A 27,998-nucleotide genomic window follows, 5' to 3' on the forward strand; every position below is an offset into this window, starting at 1 on the left:
AAATTACCATATTATTTCGGAAACTTAGTTATTATTTAAACTTATTTTTTTAATTACCTTAAATAATCTAGGTTGGTATGATAACGGTAGGCCTGCTATGATAATGAATTAAGTCTGGAATATCTTCGGCAAAGAAAATTGAATTATCACCCTACATCGAAAGGTTCAGATCTCACTGTGATTAAATCATTGCGTGATTAATAAGTTGCCCAACAAAAAGTTTATTTCAGTTTTGGACAAAGCTAACCAGTAACTAAAGAGTTTCTGTGGGCTTCTACAATCGAAGAGGATTTCACGGAACTCACGTGTTTGTGTTATTATTTATTTTAATTTTTTATCAACGGTAATCTCACTAGAGGTTTTGATTTATCTAGAGAAAATCAAAACTCGAGTGAGATTTAATTGTCTATTATACGATTAGAAGAAAGTATATAAAGATTAGAAGAAAGTATATAAAGATTAGAATAAATAAAGTACTCTAATACACTAAAATATTAATTGACTTACTAAAATTCTATTTCACTAATGTTAGCTTCGCCAAAACGTTTGAACGAAGCCGCCATTTTTAGTTCACTATCTATGCAGGAAACAAATGACGATCGTAAAGCATGTTTTATAGTAGGCCTACCGTAAAGAAGTTGCAGTTTGAAATGTTGGCAAACAAAGAAACAAATGGTAGAAAGGTGATAAAAACAGAAGAAAGTACAATAAAAATTAGAAGAAATAAAGCACTTTAATACAATAAAATTAATATTAATTGACTTACTAAAATTATATTTCACTAATGTTACCTTCATCAAAACGGAGCCGCCATTTTCAATCGACTATCTATGCGGGAAACAAATGACGATCGCAAAGCATGTTTTATAATACCGTAAAGAATTTTCAGTTTGAAATGTTGACAAACAAAGAAACAAATGCTAAGAAAGTGATACAAACAAACAAATGCTAGGGAAGTAATAAAAATAAACACATGCTAGGGAAGTGATAAAATTGTAGGATGAACAGCCATGATTGGTTGAAAGCCGTCTTTCGTACCGTTTTATTAGTCGAAAGTAGTATAACGTAGTAAACGTGTAATAGTCAGGATATTTTATTCTGACTAGACATGTGACCAAACAGAAAATTGCATTACTTGTTTTGCTGGTTTTATTGCATTTGAATTAGGATTATTATTTTTTTCTTTGTTGCACTAGTTTGGGACTAAGAATATCAACACAATTATTGACAACAAAATTAATTCGACGGGCCAGTTGAAAAGGGAAACAACTCAAAATTTAAGGTTTGATAAACCTGCATTTTAAAGCTTCATGTTCTGTGAAAAATCTAGGGGTAATTGAAATCCCTTCGAATTCTGTTAATGATGTTTTTTTATATAAGGTAGGTATCTGAAGTTAGCCAGGTCTCCGAAGTTTACCACTCGTCATTTTCGTTAAGATACGATAGTCTATTTGGTCAAAAGTTAGCAGCAGTAACTTGATGCATGGTGAATTATAATTTCTTTGAATACGCAAGGTGCATCACCAGTATCTCTTGCTATGAGATAGTCGCCGTATTGTGTATAACTGTGGTTGCCGGTATAACATCGGCTCCGTAAATATCCGTTTCATCCAACGGAATAAGTAATGAATTTGCAGATGTAATATATAATTTTGAACCCAATAAAAACGGGCTACAATAGTTGCCCACAGAGAAGTAATAAGTGATCTACTAGTAACGCATTTTGAATATTCTTTCTTGTAATAGAAGTTGCTGCACGGCTTTATTTCCACTATTTACCTATTTTCTATCAATGAAATAGTTCTATATTGTAATCAGTTACTTTATCTGCCAACTGTTTAAAACGATCTTAGAGTAGCAGCAACGAAGTTGGCCATGGAGGAAGGTGCAGAGCCGAACTTCAGAACAGTTCCAACATTTAATAATAATATCAAAAAGTAGGACATTACTATAGGAAATTTAATTCTAAAATTACAGCCAGGAAGTACACAAAATAGGCTTTAAAATGATACATTACACTCTGTAAATGCATTACTTATTCCGTTGGATGAAGTGGATACTTACGGAGCAAATCTTATATCGGCAATCACAGTTAACACAATATGGCGACTACCTCATAGTAAGAGATACTGGTAATGCACCTTGCGTATTCAGAGAAGTTCTAATTCACCATGCATCAAGTTACTGCTGCCAACTTTTCACCAAATATCGTATCTTAACGAAAATGGTGATCATCTGAATGGTTAAGGAATCGTTTCAATTTATGTTTAGGTTAGTTGCAAATAAAATATTTTTGGTTCTTATAAACAGTTCATTTATTATGTATTACATAAAACTATGTACAAGTTCATAACATCTCAGTAACGTATAACAAAATATATAGAGAAAAAAACAGACGGTTAACAAAACAATATACAAATGTGTAAAACTTTTATGTACAATTTTATGTACAGATACATCTACAGTTGCCTGGAAAGTGAAATATTTTGCCACTATTCTCTCCAATAGTTTCAATTTTTCCGTACTCTGCAATGTTGTCCAATAGTGTTGACAGACCAATATCTGAATTCAGCACACTCAAATTGACGTCAAGCGACTCTCCAGAATAGTACGGAGTAACTTTCTTATTTACTGGTGCAAATTTTCTCTCACTGCTGTGGATTTCTTCTTCTACTTGTATCTCTTCTTGTTCATCCAAATTCGTGCTTATTTTTCCGCTAAACTTACCTATATTTTCTTTTATATTCGACGCAGATTTCTGCTCTTCTAGGTCCTTGGCTATAGAAATGGTCAAGATATCCTTTTCCAAATCGTATAACAATTCACTGCTGCTCTCAATTTCACCATTTCCCGAATTTTTACTTAGGATAGATGATACAATATTAGTTCTCTCTTCGTTTGCACCGTTTCCAGGTGATTCATTGTGCGATAATGTTGGGATCGCTGTGGTGAGGACTGAGCTCTCGGAAGTAGAGAGGAATAAAGTGGTAACTGGATGTGCTGTTGTGGTAGCAACTGAAAATACAGAAGAAGATTTCACTATTTTGTTAGGAACTTCATCATCAGCAGCAAATAAATAAACTTCATCATTTAGTATTTCTTTGGAATCAGGGAAGGAATTCCTTGTATTGTGTAGTTCAGAACCCTCCAAAGGATTTTTATTTATGACTATAGATTTGTCTGGAATAGCGACTACTTTAGGCGATAAAGAATCTTGAGATGAGGTATAAATTTCATCTGCAAGCTTGGAAAATTGTGAACCTTTCATATTTTCTGCAATAGAAGGTGAAGTTAACTCATTGCAACTTGATAATGTAACTGGCCCTTCAGTGATAAAGTCTGAAGATACCTTTGTATCAGATGTTGAGACTTCTGCTGGAGGAACAATATCAATAATGATGTCTTGTCCATTTGGAAGTTTGATAACTATGTTCTTTGCTTCGGCAGGTAGGGAAACTCTGTGAGACTTCGGACCCAAAGGCAATGGCGCTGGTGTTTCAGTTGTCTTCGCAATTGTTGTTCTGTTTACTTCTTCAGTATACGAAGATATTTTAATAGCTGTTGGCGCACTTATTGATTCATTATGCACTTTGTCTGTAGTGTCTGATGACTGGAGTGATGAACTTTGACTTATTTGATCACTTGATGATTCTTTTTGTGCTACTTCTCTGTCATGAGTATTGGATGTTTGTTGATCAAATATCTCACCCGGGATTTCTGGAATTGCTGTGGTAGTTGAGGAGGTTGTTTCGAATGCTTTCAATACTTCCTGAAAGCTTGGGGAGTTTATACCTTCTCCCACACTGAGTGTTTTATCGCCGACTGAAGTACCCTCAAAATCTTCAAGTTTTATTTCATCAGCTAAAACCGTTTTTTGAGATGGTTTCGTGAGTTCATGACTAGAAAATTCACTTAAACTGTTCGAAATTTCGGAAATCTTTTCAGGTTGTTCAAAGCTTTCGTTTGACTCTACATCTAAAAGTGACTCAGATATTTGTACTGAGTCTTTATTTGGTAACTGAGTGTTATCACTTATATTTGCAGATGTCAAATCAGTGCCTGATGTCAGTGTTATTTTCTCTATAACAAAAGTTTTATCTTCTATGTTATTATCTACTGACGGATAGTCGTTAGATTCATTAGTGGATATGTTGTCTATAATTTGTGATTCACTTTTACTAATATAGAGAGGTTCAAGAACTTCTACTGAAACAATTTCATTATAAGGTACCTCAACTATTTTAACATTTTCTAATATTACAGGACTACTTATGTCTCCAACTTCATTGTCTGAAGTTACATACACTATATCCGGTACAGAATCTTCTACATATTTCTCGGATATGTCATTGTCATCTCCGAAAGTTGAAAGTGGTTTTAAAATATCGACGTAATTATTTTCAGAATTTTTGACGTTACCGAACACTAATTCTTCAGTCCATTCACCGAATTCATTGTGTGACGGTTCTATTTTTCCAATACTATTTTCGAAAGGATTTTTCTGTGGAAATGGCAATGCAGAGTGAAGGTGTGCTGAATTTATGTGAACCGGGTTTTGCATTGTCGTAATAGGAATATTCTGGGTGGGAGCTATTGAAGCCGCTGTTGATGAAGATACGAATGGAATGCGTTGATATTTATAAGGTTGTTTGGAAGATAGTGGGGAATAAATTAAATTGTTAGATTGTGTGTGGTAGTCGGGTTGATAATTGTACACTGATTGCTTTGGATATGGATGTTGATTAAAATAATTATGATTATATATGGAACGTGAGTCAGGATATTGTTGATATGGATAAGGGATGTTCTGGCTTGCTGTTCCATACGTCGAGTTTGTTGATATTGGGTAACTTAGTGGTGAACTCCATTCTATTTCATTGGTTTGTAGATTGTTCGGATATGTCTGGAAGTCATACTTAGACTGTGCTTGTCGTTTCCTTTGAGAAGAGTGTCCATCTTGTTGGATGTTAGTTGGAGGGAAGTTGGCGTAGCGTACACTTCTGTGAAACTGGAAGTGATGATGTGGATCCTGATAGTTATTATTTTCTGAATACAAGTGTGGATGGTTCATTTCCACTTCTCTCTTGGAGGAGCCTCCGGCTTTCATTTCAGCGACTGAATACCTCTTATATTTATTGTTATCCTTTGTAGCTGCAAGTGATATTTCCTCTCTCTCTTTGGTTGAATAGCCATATTTTGCTTTGTTTCCGATTTCTTTCCCTGGCAACAAGTTTACTTGGGAGTAGTAGGCCTGTTGGCTTCTTCCTTTCCTCCCGTAAGCAGTGGCACTTCTGCGACTTCTCAGGTAACTTGTAGAACTGGTCTCGTCTAAAGCTTCAAGTCGTCCATTTTGTTTTGTATACATTACATTTAACTTATTATTTCTCATGTTTTTGTATACGTCTGTATTTTTATGCATGCTCTCTTCAGCGGCAGTTTCTCCCTCTATGTTCCTGCTCATCAAATTGTAGGAACCTGACATATTTTTTTGTTGATTTATCTCGTGGGGTCCAGACTCATCCTGTTGGGATGTTGATATCGCCTGTAAAAAACATACAATTAATAGTAATTTAAAGTATAAGAGAGTAAAATTAGATTTTATGCGCACGAAGAAAGTTTAGCGCCCGAGCCGAAGCCGAGGATGATAATTTCCACGAGCGAATAAAATCTGTTTATTCTCGTGTGCTATACAATATTTGATCCATTACTGGTATCTAATTTAATTTTAAATTGTACGCCTTTTTTGTAATGTGTTGTTGCTAAAGAAGTTATAAATGAATGAATGTATGGTTTTTATGGTTGCTAATATGTTGGTTGTCTGGAAGTAGTTATTTATGAGAACGTTCGTAAAAGTTCTGTTTTTGGTACGAGTGTAAAAAACTTTACACTCATTTCAAAAAACAGGTGAGTTTACTAATGACTGTCATACAATTTTTCTTCTAAAATAACATAAATTTACATTAAATAAATGTTTGAAGTTGGAGGAGCTATAAGATCACAATGTCATGGCCGTCTAAACTCAGAACCATTAAGAAGTAAGTATCCATGGAATGGCAGCCTGTTTTATTCATATTCACGATTTCATGGCCGTCTAAACTGGTCATATAATCAACAAAGCGGTTAGGAACAGTTGAATGATAAATATTGTTACAATGAGTACTACATTTAACTTCAGAATAATAAAGACTGAAATATAGAGATGATTGTTAAATTTGTTACTTATTTGTGTTGCTTCTAATATTTAAGTAATGAAAGTTCGAGGTAATGCCTTAATTTCTTACTGAATGAAGTTTGTACATAGAATATTACATTTCCTTTGGTAGTGCGTAAAATGAATAAAGTGCATAAAGTGATTACTTATTTTTTTTTACGGATTAATGTTTTAAAGACTCACTTTAGGCACTGATAACAATGAGTAAAATGCAACCTTGCGCACTATCATAGAAAAATGTTTTTAATTCATAGCAATGAATAATTTTAATCATTAAAAATTTTTAATTCAGTACTGTGAATAAAGCCATTGTTTAGCTTGCTAAGGACGATGAAATGAAGACCAATTTAGATACCAATCATAGATAAAATTAAAAATATCTCTTCATTAATATGAAAATGTGGCAAGCTAAAACTTAGTAAATTATTATCTATCTCTCATAACTCTGAAGAAATTTTTTGATATCAGGGTAGTAATAATATATTGTTAGGGTAGTAATAATATATTGTTTACAAAATACGTCTCTTGCAGGGTGTCTCTACTGTCTGAAGGAGCAGAGAGAGTGAACATCCGACTCTCCTCAATAGTAGACCTGCTTAAGTGACATGAGGTTGCATCAGAATGCCGAAACAAAAATCAAACGAAGGACAGATAATAGGAGGACTGAATTCAGAACACGGGGAAATTGTGTCTGACTTAATTGATAATGATGTTTTTTTGTAAATTTAATATTTGTTGCGAGTTAATTACTTTAAAACATAAGTATTGCTGTAAATGTAAATTCTATTATTAGTTCATTCATACGATGCGGACTGTACAAGCAGCCGCTGGTATGCACACAAGCATTTTGTAAATACAGAGCTTTATATACGATGCAGCGAAACCTATAACCAATACTTTTTTCAGTCCTACTCATAACACATATTTATGATGAACGAGCGGCTGTGGAATATACTTTCCTCGACAGTTTGGTTTTTAAGCCCATTGCTAAGCCAATATCGTCGCATCATCATGAATTCATTGTTTATAAATAGCTTTCATGGTTAAAATATCACCAAATAAAATTATATTGAACATGCAAATAAAAATACCTTAATTTTGTGGTTTATAAACCGAGAAATAATAGCATTATTTTTAAATACTTTTAATTCGAAATGAAATACAACCAGTGATTAAAAATACAACAATTGTACGAAATCAGCTCGTACATGATAACTACAGTCCTGCGTTTGGTTAACTAAAGCCTCCAAGCGATTCGCAATAGTGTAGGTGTGTATGGAATAGGCTATAGATCACAGGCACCCGACCGTACTACATAATTCAGGTCTGCTATTCAGTGAACATGCCAAAACAAAACAAAGTACTTGTCAGCGATGCAGTGAAGGGCAGCTTGGGAGTCACTAAATAGGCTATGCGGGCTGTGTTTTAGTTGTAGCTATAGCTGTATCGATTATAACAAAATAAATGTATTATCTTACAGGGAAATACGGATCTAACGCTATTTCTCCCGCATACTAGGCCTATACTATTTCGTCTAACTAATTCGGCCTGTTTAAATTTTAGAGATTATTCACGTCTGTGGTATAACGATATAGTGTTAGTGGAGTAGTAGTAAAATAATTATAATTTCGTAAGAAAAATATATCTCAAAATTTATTTCTAAAGAAAAACACAACATTTACCAGAGCTCCAACTTTAACCACCTGATGGAGAGCCATCAGAACTAAACTAAATGTAATAGAATGGCGTTATAATGAGAAAAAAAAACAGAAATGTTCTTTAGGTACTGTCCGTTACTCAGGAGAAGACGAGAGGAAAGAATGTGACCATCTTGACTATCGCTGTCGATTATTATAAACATCGCTCAGATAAGCATCCCAGTAGCCAGGTTATTACTCGTACAGGAAACATGAGTAACAATGCGTATGAAAATTAAAGCCAAGTTGAACAGAAGGAGACCTAATGTTTCCGCTTACTGCAGTACAAATATTGCACGTGTTGTCGTACGTTATCTGTTCACATCCCTCCCGTCCGCTCTCGTCTTCTCCTGTGTCACCGACAATAGTCCCCTCAATTAGACTCAGTGTAAAAATTCTCTAAATATTGAAGTAAAAAGGCGATGATGATGATCATAATAATAATAATAATAATAATAATAATAATAATAATAATAATAATAGTTATTTACTCTCAATAGCCTTTGGGAGTAATTATTTTGTCATACTTCTAAACTGGGATGATAGTGATTTTCAAAGATAACGCTATGAAACTAGGTTAGGAGTCTATTTTTATAAGAGGCAAGCTAGATAAAAAAGAATCAAGCGGTACGAACTAAAATTGACAATGAGATTTAAGGAAATCTCAGTTATGTGAAACATCTATATTAGTATTAAGGTAGACCTAATAAAATACAATATATACTTTATTTAACACCGTATTTTATCTTATTTGATATTCATTCATATACATCTGTCATCATCCTCTGATTGAGGGTTCTGGCTGATATATACATCTGTTATCAGGCAGTACATCTCACTTTACGATATGTGCCAGAGGAAGAACAATTATTTGTATGAATCTGAAATCTGACTAATGTAATATGTAGCTAATTGGCGATGTATGCAATGGAGGGGGAAAGGAACTGGCAACCCTACCTCATTATCTCCTGATTTAGTTGCCTCATAAGTGGTGCCTTCTTGCTATCACTTGTGAGGTTCAGACCTGTCTTCGGACAATTGACTAAACAGCAACAAAATCTGTCATCTTGCCCTGCCGTCTCCAATGAAAGCTACATTATTTTTAAATACTGACGGCCTCGACTGCTAATTGGTTTCATCGCTAAATGCAGTATATTGGAAAATAATAAGAACATTACTCATATACATTGCTCCGCCGATTTAGTAGAATGCATTTGAGTCTAAAGAAAGCAACAAAACAGTACAACGTGGTCTGTTGTTGTGACGAGAATCAAAACCCCCGCATACCGGTAAGGCATCGTGTCACAAACACGTTTACGTCTGAGTATTTCTGACAAAGTAAATATTATTCAAAGCGTTGAAAACGGCGTAAATATTAAGAATATTGTTGATGTGTTTAAAGTGATATTTATTTATTTGATATTGTATTTTATAGATAGACATATTCTGGTAAATTAATTTTCATTAAAGTTGTATCAGATTCACATTTTATAATGAATTAACAACTCTTAAATATCCATTCCCATATGATCGATTTTTTACTGTCCATAACATTTCTTGGCTATCATGCTCTACCTAAACATGATGCTTTCCGATTGTAGAGGACTTGCTCTGCGTGTTATATCTAAATAGGTAAACATTTGCTTTCTATTATGTTGACAGAGCAGTGTAGGGCCTACCCATCACTGTTGTATGTAATACACCCTCGAGGCATATTAATTAGGGAATGGAGAGAGACAGACCGCGTGAAAAACAAACGACGCACGAAGTTTATGTATGTATATATGTATGTATGTATGTATTTATTTATTCACACTGCAGTGGGTATATACCCGGTGGCAGTGGTAACTAATTACACTCAATAATGACAATAATAAACTTATTAATTAAAATACAATTAATAATAATACTAATAATTAATACTAACAATAATTAATAACAACAACAACAACAACAGGGAATATACTAAATTAAACGTTATCTTACACTTTGTGTCCATAGTACCACGAGTGACGTTGGAGTAAACATTTTATGTGAAAAATTACAATTTTTCTCTCTTCTACCTCAAGCACAGGGATTTTGGGTCAAAAATAAATTGGAATGTCAAACTCACGGAAAACAATGCATTAGTATAGATGAGAATGCGAGACCTGACAAGTGATTTGTGCGAGAAGGAAAAGAATGAGTTATCAGAAAGAGAGTTTCTTTCAGGATTGTTAATATTATACCTATCTACTGACACGGAAGTTCATCTCAGACTAAAACCTATCTTCCCCCTCCATACCCATTGGTGATATAGCCACGGCACATGATGAGGTCACGGGACAGGTCTTGCCGCCTCTACTATATAACAAGTAAAATTATGGAAATTCTGATTGAAGAACATATTAAAAACGAACACTACAAGCTTGAATGAAAGCAACATAAAAGAAGAGTTGTATTTGAAAGTAAATAATTTCAACGAATTTCTTATAAGTCTCATCTGCATACAATAAAATCTTGTTTCAGCGTGAAGATATTGTGGTAAATGAATCGTATAAATGAATTATAGAATCAGTTGTGACTGACGTTTTTAAATGTTTTTTTCTTCTTCTATGTTGAGACAATGGCATGATGAAAGTACGTAAAATTGTCCTACATTCTCGAAATACTTCGTGAACTTGCGACGTTCTTAAGACGTATTTTCTGTACTACAATGACATTAGTAAAGTTGAAATATTTGTCCTCCTAATTAAAGAGAGTAAACGCAAGTAACATTGTCAAGGTCAGCAGTGCATTGAGCTTTGGGTGGTTCTTCTAGTTTAATTTTCAGTGAATTTTAGAAAACATTTCCTGGAAGTTTCATGCAATGTTGATTAATATTTTCTTATAATACATTTATGCCTTTACTTTTAATAATTCAATGAACAACAGAAGAAATAAGAAAAAATTGTAATTCTAAGTATTACGAATTTGTTTATTTTTTCGAACAGTCTTCGAAGTATTTTAGCTATTCTTATTTAGCATGATTTGCTGAAGCCTTCTAGTAGAAATAAATAGGATTTAGTACAATAAGCACTATAAATATAATACTGTCTTATACATTACCTGGATCAGTAAGAAAATTGCGATGATAAAATATGATTTTACTGGCATATTTCTTCCTCTACACTTCAGTAATCCTCTCGACTCATTAATATTTGTATCAGGCACAGTTTTTAGTTTCTTACACTTAATACAGTCCCTTAATTATTTCTGTATCAGTTCACTGCACTGTAAAGAATCACTGGTAACAGTGCACTTATCATCCACAACTGATGGGATGAGCGCTAAGCTCAGGTTTTATAACATTTATTCGAATTTAGTTTTGCTGTCATGTGAATTTTTGGCATATTGTGCACAATACAGTGTCGTGAAGTCATTTTGCTTGGAGAACGTGACTGGTTTGTACACAATTGTCATGGACGTAATAAAAGAGTGAAGTAGATTTACGTGACCATGATACATACATCACTCCAAGGACCAAAGTATCTTGAGAGCTGCATCTATAACAACTTGAAAGTTAATTGGGTTGCCTGTCTTTAAGGGGAAAGCTTTTACTAACAAGAAAGTGTTTATTACACTGGTCAATAGTCATTTTGCGCCAGATATGAAACTAACAAATTACTACTAATTTCGACTTGCTGAATTCAAAAATAACAAACACAATGTTCCATGCGTTCGGATTTTCGAGATGCACAATATAATTAACTTTCTATATATTTTGTTTAAAATAACTGTATTTCGTGTGTAATTATTTTGTTTTACAAATTTGACGACCCATTATATGAAAACAATTTTAGTATAAGTAGGCCACCATGTCAGAAGCATTTGTAGAAACAGAAATTATTTTATTGCCCTTTTACGAGTCTATTACTAGGGGGTGAAACAGGTTCGCGGTATGAATTCGCTTGAGTTTACCTGATTTTACTTGAGATGTATATTGTTTATACTTTTAGCTTTAAGGACATTACTGTAGTTTATATTTTGCAATACACCACCCTGTCAAAACCACTTCTAGGAGCGGAATTTGTTTTATTATCCTTTTCGGTTCTCTTTGGAATGAGAGAAACAGGTTCGTCATATGAAATCGCTTTAATTTACTAGAAGATTTTCGTGGTGTTAGTATTCTGCGTAAGACTATATTTCTTTAAAGTGTGCTTTAATGGTAATTAATAGTTTATGTTATACAGGATAAGTGCAAACTGTCTGGTAACAAAATCGACAGTTTCTGCTATATTTATGATGAGTTCGTTCCAGTTAAACAAAAATGAAAATTAACACCATTAACTAAAAAAGTATACGAATTATATTTAGGGTGAAAAGTGGGTGATTTTGATAAAATAAATGGGCCCCTAATGCTTGTTGCAAAACTTGTACCTCAAATGTAGATACAATACTAGTTAGAAAAAAAATCGAGCCATGAGGTTTGCCGTATTATTCGACCAAGGCGAGTGGAGTCGCGAGCGTAATGTGAAATATCGCGATGCGGTATTACGAACGCAGAAGCAGTACCGCCACGGCTCCGGGCTGCAGGACTCCACTGGCCTTGGTCGAGTAATACCAATGATTTGGAGGGAAGCAACAAATCATAATATAAACTGTTACTTTTGTTTGACTCCACCAGTACAGGGTATAACATCTAAAAGCAGACATACAATCTCCTATCCAAAAATTCCATCAGCTATCCGACAGTTCCGAATTGCTCGTGCAAATTTTCTGCATGATTCTTCTTCGTCACCGAATAAGAAGCTGGCCCTTCTGAAGCCTTCGGATACGAAAGCAGTTCCTCAACAGTGCATCATTTAGTGAAACAAGGAGAACTAAACGATTTAGTTAGAGATCTGGATATTAGTAAATCTAAAGAAGAACTATTAGCCTCCAGACTAAAGGGTTATAATTATTTAGCAGAAGACGTCAGAGTGAGAGCATTTCATGTTTGGTATGAATCTTATGTTCCATTCTATTCGAAAATGGACAACGTTCTCTTTTGTAATGATGTTTTCCCCCAGAATTGTGGCGATTTCAGTGATGAGCATGGTGAGAGCTTTCATCAAGAAATTTCAACTGTGGCAAAAGATACCAAGGACAGTGGAGTACCAATATGCTAGCAGATTTATTGTTGGACGTTAGCTCGTGATGTACAGCTGTCAAAAGAAAAAGTGGCCGCTCTCCTGAAACAATGTTCCCTTCGGGTATCTTCGCTACAATTCGGTGACAGGCGATGTTACATGTTTTTGGACCACGTTGTCTGATATCTACAATTATAATTGAAGTATTCTGTGTGTTATTCGATAGCGTAATGTTCCTGCCTCTTATTCGTGAGGTCCTGAGTTCGACTACAACCTCGTGCTTTTTATGTTCTTTTTTGTCCTATTTTTGAGAGAGACAAACTATACATAATGGCTCCTTTCTCTTTTACGATTATTTTAGTAATTAACATCAGGTTCATTAATATATTATGCCATGACTATATCATTATGATATTGTGGCTGCAAATGGAAAGAAAAAAGATTTTATTCTCAATAAAAATATCTTTCGTGGCATAAACAAAACAAATTTACTGGCGTCAGCCTTAAAACGTTCAAACAATTAAGCGTTCAAAAAACAAAACAAAAAGCCACTATTCAATATTTAGTCTATCTTCCTCTTATCTCGGTCATCTTGCAGTCGAGTGGGCATGGAATCGACTAGTCTTTGCAAATAGCGACTGTTCTTAGACACGATATTCCAGGCATTCTGAACATACATACATAAGTGTTCTGCCCATGGGCAGGTCTTTCATTGCAAATCCAGCAATCTCCAATCTTTCCTCGTTTCTGCCTTCCTCTTAGTCTCCGTATATGATCCACATATCCTAATGTCGTCTATTATTATTTTCAACCAGAGACCCAACCAATTCCTTTTTTCTCTTTCTAATCAGTTTCAGCATCATTCTTTCTTCACTCACTTTTTCAAACACAATTTTATTTCTTATTCTGTCTGTCTACTTCACACGCATCGTTCTTCTCCACATCCACATTTCAAATGCTTCAATTCGTTTCTCTTCATTTCGTCATAATGTCCATGTTCCTTCCCCATACAATGCCAAACTCCACACAAAGCACTTCACTAGTCTCTTCCTTAGTTATTTTTCCAGAGGTCCGCAGAAGATCCTTCTTCTTCTATTAAAAGCTTCCTTTGTTCATGTTTGCAGTTTTTATTGGGAAGGATAGGTCTAAATGCGGTAACATCCCGTTGCTTTCCGCACACCACTATCTCTTTCGCATCTTATTAGATTCCAGGGGGCCTAAGCGTGGAGATGAGGAGAGTGGATTTGACTAATTGGGCCCTCCGGACTTCACCGAAAGTCACGGCAAGGGTTAAATATTAGTTCTATCAGGATGTTTGACCCAATCAGAGACCGGGAAATCCCAATTAGCCTTTGCCCCCCACATCCTGGACTAGCTTCTACGAATCATCAGAAAATCTTAGAGTGTGATTGGGCCAATTTTTCCGAAAATGTTTCTACACTTTTGCCCTCGTAGCTCAGCGGACGAACGTCGGAATTTAGATGTCAACGTCTCAGGTTCAATTCCTCGTTACTCCTTTTCATTTTATTGTGGTTCAAGATAGTATAATGTAATAATACAAAAAGAAAAACTAATACCAGTATTATGCAACTGGATTTTTCCAAACCTAATATTAAATTTATGTTATTTATATCGCTAAAGAACGATTACAATATAAATAACTTGAATATTATTTATACAGTATCACTAAAGAACGATAACAGAATATAAATGATAAATATCGGTTTGTTTAATTAATATAAGATATTATATAATGCGTATTTAATTATCTAAATAAAATAACCTATTTTACAAAGAAAGATGTTTATTTGTGTTATAATAATTACTTACATAAAATACAGATTATTTATATTGCGAAAGAACAATAACAACATAAATAACTTGAATATTATGTTATAATGCTAATGAAGGAAAACAGAATATAAATGATAACTTGAATATTATTTATATCGCTAAAGAACGATAACAGAATATAAAAAATGTGGATATTATTCATATGGGAATTTCACAGATCTATTTAAGAAATTGTAGAAGAATAGTAATTAGTAACAGTGTCCTATTTATTCTACACTGGAGCCAAATTTGTAACTTTTAAAAGTGTGGTTACTATGTTGATTCCATTTTTCATTCATTTATTTTATTCCATAGATCTTACATGAGCAATGAGGCTTTAAGATGTGGAACATGTTAACATTTTAGAATATTACAATTACAATTTTTACAAATTTTTATAGTTTTACAATTTAGTAATTTTCTACAATTTTTACAATTTTGTACAATTTTTTTTACATTTTGGCGAGATGTAGTGAGATGAGATGAGGCCCGAGGATTCCCTAAAATATTACCCGGCATTTGCCTTTTCGGTGGGAGAAACCTCGGAAAAACCCAACCAGGTAATCAAATCAAAGGGGTTGATGCCAAGGACTCGCCATAGACTCGCCATAGACCATCCGGCTTCAGTCCCACGGCTGGGGAAAACCTCCGAAGAAACCAAAGTCCAAAGGGGGATCCAACCCAAGCCCGAACGCAGCTCCGGATCAGCAGCCCAGCGAGTCTGCCGACTGAGTTACATCGATGGCTCTACTAAAAGTATACAATACATAGCCAATCAGATTATTAAATTTACAAACGCAAACGATCATTCATAAGTTGAGCTATGTTATAATACAAAACAATTTAATTAAATTTAAGCCATAAACAATTCAACCAGTTGTGATATACAGAAATTGATAATACATATCATGCAAACTACTTCAAATTACAAACACAAACAATTTATCAGTAGAACTATATAGATTACTATTCAATTTAAAGCATATACAATTCATCGGCCAAAACTATACAAATATATACAATACAAAGTAGCATACTTTCATTAAGCTATACAAATTTGTGCAATTAGTATCAAGTAGATTAATTCAATTTATAATCATAAACAATTCATCAGTTGAGCTATACATATTACCATTCAATTTACAGTAGGTCTATATACAATTCATCAGTAGAGCTACACAGACTAGTAATCATTTTAAGAACATATACAATTCATCAGCCAAACTATACAAACATATACAATCAAATTAGTTCAATTTACAAACTTATTTTCGTTAAGCTATACAATTCATATGAAGTAGATTAATTCAATTTATAAGCTTAAACAATTCATCAGTTGACCTATACAGTATATTATTCAATTTACAGTACATACAATTCATCAGTTATGCTAAACAAAAAATACAATACATAGTAAACAGATTAAGTCAATATAAAAACATATTTTAGTTGAGCTATATAAAATTGTACATGTCATTTAAGTAGAATAATTCAATTCACAAGCATAAACAATTCATCAATTGTGTAGAAGGTATGAGTATGTAGAAATTAGGTTAATTCTTTTCTGAACCTTTTCTCGTTGTTCTTCAAATCTTTAAGATAATTAGGCAGTGCATTGAAGACTGTTATACATGAATAGCGAACTCCTTTTTTAAAACAGCTTAGACTAACAGAGGGTAGATGAAGATCTGATTTATGTCTTGTATTAAAATGATGAATGTCTTGATTAGTACTGAATTTATCTCGGTTCTTAATATACAGCATCATTAGGGAAAGAATGTATTCACAAGGTAAAGTCAAGATTTCTAAGTTTCGGAAAATATTTTTACATGAGGTTCTTTTATGCACACCGGCCATTATTCTTATAGCTTTCTTTTGTAAAACAAAAACGTGTTTAGCTTGAGACGAGTTACCCCAGAATATTAATCCATATTTCATTACAGAGTGAAAATATGCAAAGTATGACATTTTAAGTAAGTTTATACCACCAATAGTAGATAAGGATCTTAATGCATAACAGGCAGAGCTCAATTTACGAGTAATACATTCTATATGCGTTTTCCAGTTCAAGTGATTATCCAATTCTAAACCAAGAAACTTTGTGCTTATAGATTCTTTGAGATGAGTTCCATTTAATCGAATACTGTAGGAAACCTGAGCACTATTGTGTGTACTAAATTTAACTGCACTGGTTTTAACAACATTAAGTGCTAGTTTATTTGCATGGAACCATTCATTCATTAGATTCAGCACTGTATTAGAAGTGTTTATAAAATGATCGTATTGTTTGCTTGAAATAATTACACTTGTATCATCTGTAAATAAAATTACATGGGATGAATTGTTTATGGTCAAGGCTAAATCATTAATATAAACTAGAAACAACAATGGACCTAAAATTGACCCCTGCGGAACACCATGTTTAATATTTCTAAATTCTGAATAAGTAACTTTATGACTATTTGGTACATTTATTTCTACTTTTTGTTTTCTATTTGATAAGTACGATGTAAACCAACCCAACATCTCATCTTTAATACCATAAAACTTCAATTTTTTTTACTAATATACTATGGTCTACACAATCAAATGCTTTAGCCAAGTCACAAAAAATCCCACCTACATGTAGTTTCGAATTTAATGAATTTAGTATTTCATCCACCAAACTAAAAGCAGCATTCTCTGTCGATTTTTGTTTTCTAAATCCAAACTGTTCTAAAACTAATATATTGTTGGACTCCAGGTAATGATATAATCTATTATACATAACTTTCTCAAACACTTTTGAAAATGTTGTTAATAATGATATGAGTCTATAATTAGCAATAGTGCATTTATCTCCCTTTTTGTACATTGGTTTTACTATTGAATATTTAAGTCTTTCTGGAAAAATACCACATTGCATTGACAAATTGCATAGATAGCTTAACGGAGGGGATAATATTTCAGAACAAGCTTTCAGAACTTTACTTGGAATTTCATCATATCCAGAGGAATATTTTGTTTTTAGTTGTTTTATCACATGCATGATTTCTGCTGCGGTAGTGGGAATAAATTTGAGACCTAAAAACTCAGTGTTAAATGCATCAGTTAGGTAACCAAGTGCAGCATCTTCTGCACAATCTTGAATGTTTAAGTTCTGAATAATATTTATATAGAAGTCGTTAAAATGATTTGCAATTGATTTTGGGTTATCTATTTTACTATCATTGATTTTAATGCAAGTAATATTTTCACTCTTTGAATATCGATTAGTTTCATTTTTAATAATATCCCAAATAGTTTTAATCTTATTATCTGAATTTTGTATTTTTTCATTCAGATACATTTTCTTTGCATCTTTTATAACTTTTGTCAAAGTTTTACAGTAATTCTTGTAGTAATTAAGAACATGAGAATCATCACTATTCCTACTCATTAAATATAAATTCCTTTTTCTAGCACATGATATTTTAATTCCCTGAGTTATTCACATGTTTTTACTTTTACATTTTTTCACCACCTTGACTGGAAAACATTCATTGAAATAATTCTTAAATGTAGTGAAAAATACATTAAATTTAGTATTAATATCAATGGTATCGGTACTATACACATTTTCCCAAGATTCATTTTGTAGACATGTATTTAAATGATGAAGAGATTCAGCATTTATAATCCTTTTTTATTTTTAGATTAACACTTTGGAATTTTTCACTCATATTGAAAACACTTAGAATTTGTGCATCGTGATCAGACAGGCCATTGACTAATGGTACTGTTGAATAGGAATTCAATCTACTTTTATCTATAAATATATTATCAATGGCAGTACTACTTCCAGCTTGTGTTCTGGTTGGAAAACTTACTGTGTGACTAAGATTATAAGTTTCAAGAAGTGAGTTTAATTTTCTTTTACGTGAGCTTTCTGATAGATAATCTATGTTTATGTCACCACAGATTACAAATTCGGTATGTGGTTTATAAAGTCTTTTCAATAATGAATCTAAGTTAGTTGTATGTGTTGTAACGGATGCTTGATTTGTTATGTATGTGAGTCAGTTATGAGATGCTTGATGTCGTCACAATGTCGTAATTATAGTTTGATTGTGTTTATGTGACTATTGTGTATTAATTTATGATGTATGGTACGGAAAGCTGCATATCTGTGTTATAGAAGTGTTACGTATGTGTGTTGTTAATGTTTTTGTATGCTTAAAATTGATATCTGATATTTGTTTTGCAATCGCAATGCCTAATTTACGGATTGTTTATGTTTTGTTTACATCGCATAAGCTAATTTAATTTTCTTTTCCATTTCTCTTTATGCTTATGTTTTTTGTGTATAAAACTATAGCCCTAACATACATGTGTAAAATAGGGCTAACTCCCATTGGAGATACAATAATAATTATTATTATTATTCATACCGTTATAAAACGATAACAGAATATAAATGATGACTTGAATTTTATTCATATGTCTAAAGAACGATAACAAAATATAAATAACGTGATATCCATAAAGAACGATAACTGAATATAAATGATAATTTGAATATCATTTACATCGCTAAAGAACGATTAAAAAATAAAATGAAAACTTGAAGAAGGCCCGAACCCACGACCTTTGAATCATTAAACAAGCACTCTACCGCTGGTCTACGAGGCGCAGATATGGAACACTTTCATAGTTCCGGAACTGCTTGTACAAGCACATGCATCGTGTAACATCGCCGCGACCCGAAGTGGACTTTGAAAATATTCGCTGTTCATGAGTGCGGCCACTTTTTTTTTTTGACAACTGTACGTGATGCCCAGTGTAAAAGAAAATGCAGAAAAAGAAAGTTTTCATCTTCTGAACAGTGAGTATTTAACCTTATTGTCATAAAGCAGTATTTTGAATAGATATAAATTCGAAACAACCAACAACAGTTTTCTATTGTCATATTCGTATTCAGGGCGTTCAAATTATAGCCTATAGAAAACATGTATCACATGCCCAGCGCAAAAAAAAATAATAAAATTTGTTACGCAGTTATCGAGTAAGAATCCAATAAGTAAGCATAACAATAATAATAATAATAATAATAATAATAATAATAATAATAATAATAAGTTATATTTTCCCTGGCAGAGTTAAGGCGATCAAGCCTTCTCTTCCACTCAACCAGGATCAAATCACATACAGAAAATTACATACCGGTATACAAATATTAACTTAAAAATAATAATAAACATAATTAAGTAAAAAAGAGAGCATAGAATAAAGGAAAGAATTTATACAAATCTTATATCTGGAATATACTTTTGTATGCTTGGGGAAGGGAGGCAAAGGCCAATTGGGATTTCCCTATCTCTGATCGGGTCAAAAATCCTGATAGAACTGACATTTAACCGTTCCGGTGAATTTCTGTGAAGTCCGGAGGGCCTAATTAGTCGAATACACTCTCCTCACCTCCACGCTGGGGCCCCTGGTATCTTTTAAGATGCGATAGAGGGAGTGGTGTGCGGAAAGCAACGGGAAGCCTACCGCATTTACCTTTTCCAAGAAAAAACTACAAACATGGCATGTTCATATGTGGAGACTAAGAGGAAGGGAGAACACTATGAATTAATGAAAGAATGAATGCTTGTTGGGCCCTGAAAGATAAAAACATTGGATAAATAGAAGAATGACTTTGAAGAAGAAAGAGAAGGATTAGCTGAACACGTAAATAAGAAAAAAAACAGCAAGTGCTTTATGAAATAGAAGAAAACAGATCACTAATTTTTTAAATTATCAATTTAAATATCAATGATAATACACAAGCCTCAGTACGTTATCTGTTTTGTTTTTGATTCCCCGCTTAGCCCTGCTTCTTCATCCCTCAAGTTCCAAGATTGGAGTCTTCAACAGTACTGATAGTGTAGACTGTAGAGGCTCTCATCAGTATTTCCGTCGGTACTTTAAGGAGCAGCCATGGACGATGACGCGTGTGCTACAACCTCCAACGCGGAGTATTCAACGGATGGAATACGACCAGATAACCTGGAGATACCGCAACATTTCATTGAATTACCTGAGTTAATGGACTTATCCGACGAATCATATTATGCGAATATAAACAAACGGAATACAGCACTTGACACACTGTTGTGCGTGTTTAAGAAAATTAAGCCAAATGCAAATAGTGAAGGTGCGAAAAATAATTAAATACCTCGAGCTCTAATCACCGGAGGGAATTAAAAAAAATAATAGCGCCGAAGCGCTAAAAAAAAACTGGTAGAGATGATGAATATGAACCATCATCATGTGTGTTACATGCACTTAAATTTCTGTAGAATTGAGAAGTTCATATGTCTAGTCCACAAACTAAGCTTAACCCTACACATCATTCAACTGAGATATCTGCTCATAATAATATTCTACTGACACTTTTCCCCCCATACACGGAAGAATGAACTTGATTTTTAAGTTTAAATTATCATACTGCATTTCTTTAGTTTATTTACCTTCTTTTCTTTTCTGAACTGATAAAAGATGGTGCCATTATAATAGACAAATTTACATCTTTAAAACTTCGTTCAGTCACAAGATATCGCAATATTACAAACAGTCTCAGTTCAACTGATAAACAGGTCCTCATGTTCGTCTTCTGTCTCTTTGAAAGGGGGTATACCATTCGAAGTAAGTTGCCTAAAGTAGGCTCACACTCGTTCCGAAATATTTTTTGTAATCTTCTGCACAATAAGCTACATTTCCTGCAACAGATTCATGCGAAATTAGCCTACATCTTTCGCTTTTGTAGCCAATATTTAACTTATCATTTCGGTTTAACTCTGCATTTTGTGACTAGTGCTAATACTGTATTATGCTAAACACGTCTTCCTTGTATAGGATCTACTGTACGTGAGCGTCTGTACTGAAGAAGAAGGGCATTGATTCTGACCATAAATATTGACAGCAATACTGATCACGTAGGACCGTTAAACATTGATGCCTACTGTCTGTATTATTGACTCAATATTACTGATTGATCAATATTACTGACCGTGTAAGGGCTGTATTGCACTTGCTCCAAGTAAAGAATAAAAATAGGATTGTAAGACAATTATTGGCATTCAGACATATCTTATAGAGTTGCAATTCATGTTGTACATCGTGTACCTCTTATCTAAGAGGGCTCACATGGCAGGAAACGGTGAAAGTTTGGTTCTTAGACAACCACTTTTTTGTATTATTTCTTATCTGTTTTTGGGTCATGGTTGTTGACACATTATCTTTGTGACATCTCAGGCAAATGTAGGTATAGTAGTGTCGTATATTTCATGCTCTATGTTCGGTTCAAGTTTGTCGAGCGTGACAAGAACCGAAGTCTGCTTTGAAGAAGCGGATTGTCTCGCTCGCTCGGTCTTGCGCCTTGTATGATCTATGCTCTTGAAGTTCGCTGGCCTCTCTTACACTCCTATCCAAATCCTTCATGCTTTTAGCTGAGAAAGGATTTTAGAACAAATCTTATGACGTATTATTTATTGTAAGGGAGATAATTTTCATTATAAAAATATTATTAAACTTCGACAGAAATACACATACATGTAGGTACATCACATTATGTTTTTAAAATACATGACAGTTGTTACTATAGGTACCAATTACAGAAAGAAAATAGCTAAAATTACATTCTTCACATAATATTCAAATAAATAACAGTTTCTCGGTAACAATATTTGTGTGACTACACGGATGATGAAAGTATTACAGGCGCTATGTTCGATTTAAGTTAGTCGAGTTTGACAAAGTTCGACATTCGTCAATGTTCGCTCTGCAGAAGAAGGCCTGTCGTGTTTGTTTCACTTTGTTATAAAAATATTGGCTGTTCTCCACTCCCACTCCTTTATGTTTTAGCGTAGACCTTGCAATTAGTTTTTTATATAAAATAAGACGAAGTTTGTAATGTCTTAGTTGTCTCTCTCATGTTCGAACATTGCAGGACACTTTTTTGAACCGCTTAAGGATTTGAGCGCGTATTTTGCGATTACTTTTTTTTTCATACGGAATAAGACGGAAGTTTTCAATGTCTTGGTTTCCTCTCTCATGTTTGAACATTGCACGTACTAGTCGGCACTTTGAACATATACATTTTAAAATATATTTTGTTTGATCTATTTATGCTACATTTATGTGAATGTTCAGTCATATTAATAACAAGAAAAATTACCTATATTCATTATTATTCGTAACTTCGAAAGATATGTGTCTGATATCCTTATGCAGGTAAAGCATAAAGTCGAAGGGAGAGTAGGAACTAAAGAGAATGACACCGAACATATGTAAGGAAAGGGAAATATTGAACAAATGCAAAGGGAGCTTCAGTTCTACAGAGACTCAGCAAACATGAACCGAACATAATACCTCTTACCAGTTTTCAATGGACTCGGTTATTTTAGTTTACATGCTTCACTTCCACGTACTGTTGGGATGTCTATGAAGTAGAGCGAAGTTTGTAGTATCTTGATGTTCGAACATTGCACTATAACACTAAGTTATAGCGTCCATTTCATGACGCTTAATTTGCGCGAGTATCTGTTTAATGACAAGACAAAATGTCCTAATGTGTTGAAATAAACTCATGAGAATTTATTAAAAACCATTTATATGGTATGGTATTTTAATTTAAAAAACCTGCAAGTTACGGTGTGCCTTCACATTTCTGAATTTAGATCACACCATCACTATCTACTTATAGTAATATACCGAGGATATTGCTAAGCGTTTAAGCTCTGGTGACAAACTGATATTCATACTGATGTTAGGAGGCCTAAATTTACTCAGCATTGTTACAATAAATTTTTCCAAGCCCATTTTTTCAGTCACAGTTATTTATTATTCACTTTACTATGTTCTCTTCTTCCAATAAATTCTTCTACATCGCTCTATTATGTCACTTAAAATAATTTATCAACACCTTTAAACTTTTTTTCCACTATTCCTTACACAACTATGTTCACTTTTCTTATTTTACCCCATCACACGCTTTCATACAATCTTTCATCCATGGACTAGGTCATTTAAATCTACACAATTCCTAATAATTTGTTACAGTTCTTCTATTATCATTTATTATTATTTATTCACCACACACTGATATAAAAATGTTGAATTTAATAATGAAAAAATCATATAATACTGCAGTAAATTGGTTTCGGGTGAATGGTTTCAGTTTAAATTTAAATAAAACTCAAAGTATAATATTTTCATTGAAAAATACATCGAACGCCGAAGCTCAGTCACAGGTAAAATTGTTAGGACTTGTATTGGATTCTAAACTAGCTTGGGATGAACATATTAATTTGTTAAGTATTAGGCTATCAAGAGTAATTTACTTATTAAGACATTTAAAACCTTCAATACCAAAATTCTACCTCATAAATTCTTATTACGCCTTTTTCAATAATATATTATCATATGGTATTTATATTTGGGGAAATAGCAGTAACATATCCAAGATTCTCATTCCACAAAAAACGCTATAGGCCTACGCATTTTAACAGGGTCTGCATATGACGCTCACTGTAGACCACTATTTATTCAAGAAAAAATTTTAATTGTCATAAATTTATATATATTCCAATGAATGTGAAGGGCCATGTACGCTGGTGGAATAAATATATCATATCATCATCAATATATATTCCAACTAGTGGCTTGTGCAGCAAATGCTGCAAACTAAGTAAATTAGACGTTCAAATAAAAACTTTTCAGATTTATTTTCAATAAAGAATACCAGACATTTTGAAAGTTATTTTCTTCCATAATAATGAAACATACTCTCTCTGAATGTTTTTTATGTCAAATACTTTTTCTTGAACCTATCCACCTTCAGGCTTTGAGTTTCAACGCGAAAACGCAAGTAACAATGTCAGAACGATCAGTGGGTTTTTCATGTGGGACTAAATAATAGCTAATTCAGGTTATTGTGAATTGTACGCGAAATTTAAAGAAATGTCAGGTTTGCTATGCTTTCGAGCAATAAACATAGCTTCTTGGTATACCTGCTGCACGGAGAGCTTGAAATGTAGAGGGTAAAATCATTTTATCCTCCTAAGAGATCTTGCTGAAATGATCGGGAGACTACAACATTTTCTAGGTCTCTTATTTTATCAGTAAGTAATACCTTTTGGTTTTTCCTTAGGAACTGTAATTTTTGCGCTCTCTCGAGCCAATACTGAAGAGAATTACGCATATAAATATCTACACCACACCGCCATTAAGTATATGAAAAAGACCCAACCACACTTGATTAATAACTATAAAAATAGTTCATTTTTAATAACAATATTATTATCTTAGTAAGTATTGTAGTTATATACTACATAGCCGCCAGTCAGTAAATTATAGAAATGAAGGTCTAATTTCATACATTCTCTACATCTACTTATATAATCCCAAAAGTTTCACTTTCATATCATCAATATAGAATTAATACGTATAATTTTATTAATGAAAATAGTCGCATCGTGGCATTAATTATAATAATATTTAATTTCTAATGATAATAATATCATCAAACTATCTCAAGTTCTGTAGATTTTAATTTTTTTTTGGTAGGTTATTTTACGACGCTTTATCAACATCTAAGGTTATTTAGCGTCTGAATGAGATGAAGGTGATAATGCCGGTGAAATGAATCCGGGGTCCAACACCGAAAGTTACCCAGCATTTGCTCATATTGGGTTGAGGGAAAACCCCGGAAAAAACCTCAACCAGGTAACTTGCCCCGACCGGGAATCGAACCCGGGCCACCTGGTTTCGCAGCCAGAAGCGCTGACCGTTACTCCACAGGTGTGGACTGTAGATTTTAATACTCAATACACAACTGTACTCATAAAATTACACACCGCAGAATCAGACCTGTAAATTAGTTTTAGTAAGCCTTGAAGTTTTTAATAACCAATTGAATTTTTGAGCTCTAAATATGTCAGCAATCCTGCAGGTCATGGCCTTCGTGTAATAGCCTATTGTGTATTGTAAGCTAGTGTGTGTTTTGTTTTATTCTGAAATGATGCAATTAGTTCTCAAAACTGACGAAATATGGATTTTGGAAACTATGAAAATTATGTTGGAAAACTAATGCTTCACTGAAAGTTACTCTTTTTCTGAAAAACTTCAGGTTCTAAGCTTCAAAATGAGGGGTCATTTATTAAAATCCGTTCAGCCGTTTTCCCGTAATTTCGATTACCAGTTCAAATTATGTATATAGATGTCAATAATATATTATCATATGGTATTTATATTTGGGGAAATAGCAGTAGCATATCCAAGATTCTCATTCCAAAAAAAAAAAAAAAAGCTATACGCATTTTAACAGGGTCTGCATATGACGCTCACTGTAGACCACTATTTATTCAAGAAAACATTTTAACTGTCGTAAATTTATATATATATATATATGAAGAGCCATCACGACCGATGTAAGCTGGTGGAATAAATATATCATCATATCATCATCAATATATATTAATCGTAACACTTATCACCCTAAAACAGAAGTTCATCACTACAAAACAAGGTACAATTTACTGTCTTTCAGAACCTAGAGTTAGATTAAGTAAGTCCAAAAAATGGTTCAATTCTATTGCTATAACAATGTTTAATAAGTTACCACAAAAGGCACATGATGCAAGTTATATACAATTTAAATCCATTTTGTATAACTGGTTAATCAACCATCCATTCTATAGTATTAGTGAATTGCTTGACTCCACTGTAAATGTATTCTAAATTTATAAGCTGCATTCTTCTGTATATTACGATTATTATTAATAGTATTGGTTATTATTATTATTATTATTATTATTATTATTATTATTATTATTATTATTACTATATCATTTGTATTGTTGTATTGATCTGTTTTTATATTTCATGTCAAATATTACTTTACATCTCTTTTAATTTAGTATATTTTAGGTCTATTGCAACAAACTGTTGCTCATGACATTAATAAACGATTGATTGATTGATTGATTGATTGATATCTTGCTTAGCCCTCCAAAATGCTGTTCCCCTAATTATCCAATCATATTTATACTTTCGCCTTGACTAATTTATCCTATCTTCATCATTATATTTGACCGGCCAATACTTCAGTAAAACAATCCAGTGTTTAAAAATAACCTTTGAAAGTTGTTTACAGAAAATTAGTTATAGACATAGGCCTATAGGCCTGCTGTGCCTCATAAGAGGTTTCTAGTTTTACCAACAATAGCCATTAGTTTCGAAGCAAGATTTTTGTCTGTATTTAATAATTTGACACTGTGTATGTCACGACTAATAGTTCAGAGAAGGTAACTCAAGGGAGCAAAGATTTTGCTGACATTGTGAATTTATTACTAGTTATGTCAGGGACAAACCTTAGCAAAAGACATGAAGTTTGTAAATACTGAAGCGTTTCTGACTACGACCGAGACCTACTTTGAGATAGCCTTGTCTTGGAGAAGCTGATGAAAACCATGAAAATAACAATCAAGATTGTCATATTCTTCAATGATATTCTCTAACAATTAAGTGTATAACGCATAAAGCCACCACAAGACAAATAGTAAAGCCATACATCGAAGTCTTATAGGAGAGAGGTAAATCACCACTTCCAGTCTGTAATTGAAACCTCGGCCACTGGATTTGTGATCTGTATGGTTCAATTAATGATCATTATTAAAAGAAATGGATGGAGGATTTTGAGGAAATGTTTATAAATGTGTGTAACGTCTATACAGGATTCAGAGTAATGGAATTAGGCCTACAATAGTAAATGCAAATTGCTGTAAGATTTAAGTGTGTCCAATGAACGGAATGATCAAAGCTATGAGTAACAGTCAATTCTCCAATGGTCACGATAATAATAATAATAATAATAATAATAATAATAATAATAATAATAATAATAATAATAATAATAATGCATTGAAACAATGTAATATTAAGAACAGAAGTAAACAACTGTTTTCCAACAACACATAACCCGGTATATCTATTTTGTCGACTTTCTGAAAAGCCCGATGTACACACATTTTCGAAATCTATTACGATTGGAATTCGATATTTTTTCCCTATCCTATGGGTCATTCACTTTTGTTGTTAAGCACTTTTACCATACCAAATCTATCTCCGATTAAAATGAACGGCACCGAAGTTCCGTTCAGTGAA

The 27,998-nt window shown here is 33.3% G+C and overlaps 1 protein-coding gene across 2 annotated transcripts; it reads right to left on the reverse strand.

Moving 5' to 3' along the window:
• Nucleotides 1-2,306: 2,306 nt before the first annotated feature.
• LOC138698313 (uncharacterized) lies at nt 2,307-11,191 on the reverse strand. Of its 2 annotated transcripts, XM_069824146.1 has the most exons (3): nt 10,996-11,191; nt 3,350-5,542; nt 2,729-3,015 (listed from the first exon to the last, which is right to left on the reverse strand). In XM_069824146.1, exons 1-3 carry the CDS (start codon nt 11,041-11,043, stop codon nt 2,863-2,865), a joined length of 2,394 nt encoding a protein of 797 aa, XP_069680247.1. In that variant the 5' UTR covers nt 11,044-11,191; the 3' UTR covers nt 2,729-2,862. The 2 variants fall into 2 exon arrangements, with proteins under 2 accessions (XP_069680239.1, XP_069680247.1); XM_069824138.1 differs by having other exon boundaries at nt 2,307-5,542.
• Nucleotides 11,192-27,998: the final 16,807 nt, after the last annotated feature.

Source organism: Periplaneta americana, chromosome 1, assembly GCF_040183065.1.
Source record: "Periplaneta americana isolate PAMFEO1 chromosome 1, P.americana_PAMFEO1_priV1, whole genome shotgun sequence".
Taxonomy (NCBI): domain Eukaryota; kingdom Metazoa; phylum Arthropoda; class Insecta; order Blattodea; family Blattidae; genus Periplaneta; species Periplaneta americana.

Excerpts from the sequence above, each read along its gene's own strand:
- LOC138698313 (XM_069824138.1), bottom strand. The coding sequence starts at position 11,043 with ATGCCAGTAAAATCATATTTTATCATCGCAATTTTCTTACTGATCCAG. Across the intron at positions 5,543-10,995 it reads CAATTTTCTTACTGATCCAG|GCGATATCAACATCCCAACA; the intron begins GTAATGTATAAG and ends TGTTTTTTACAG.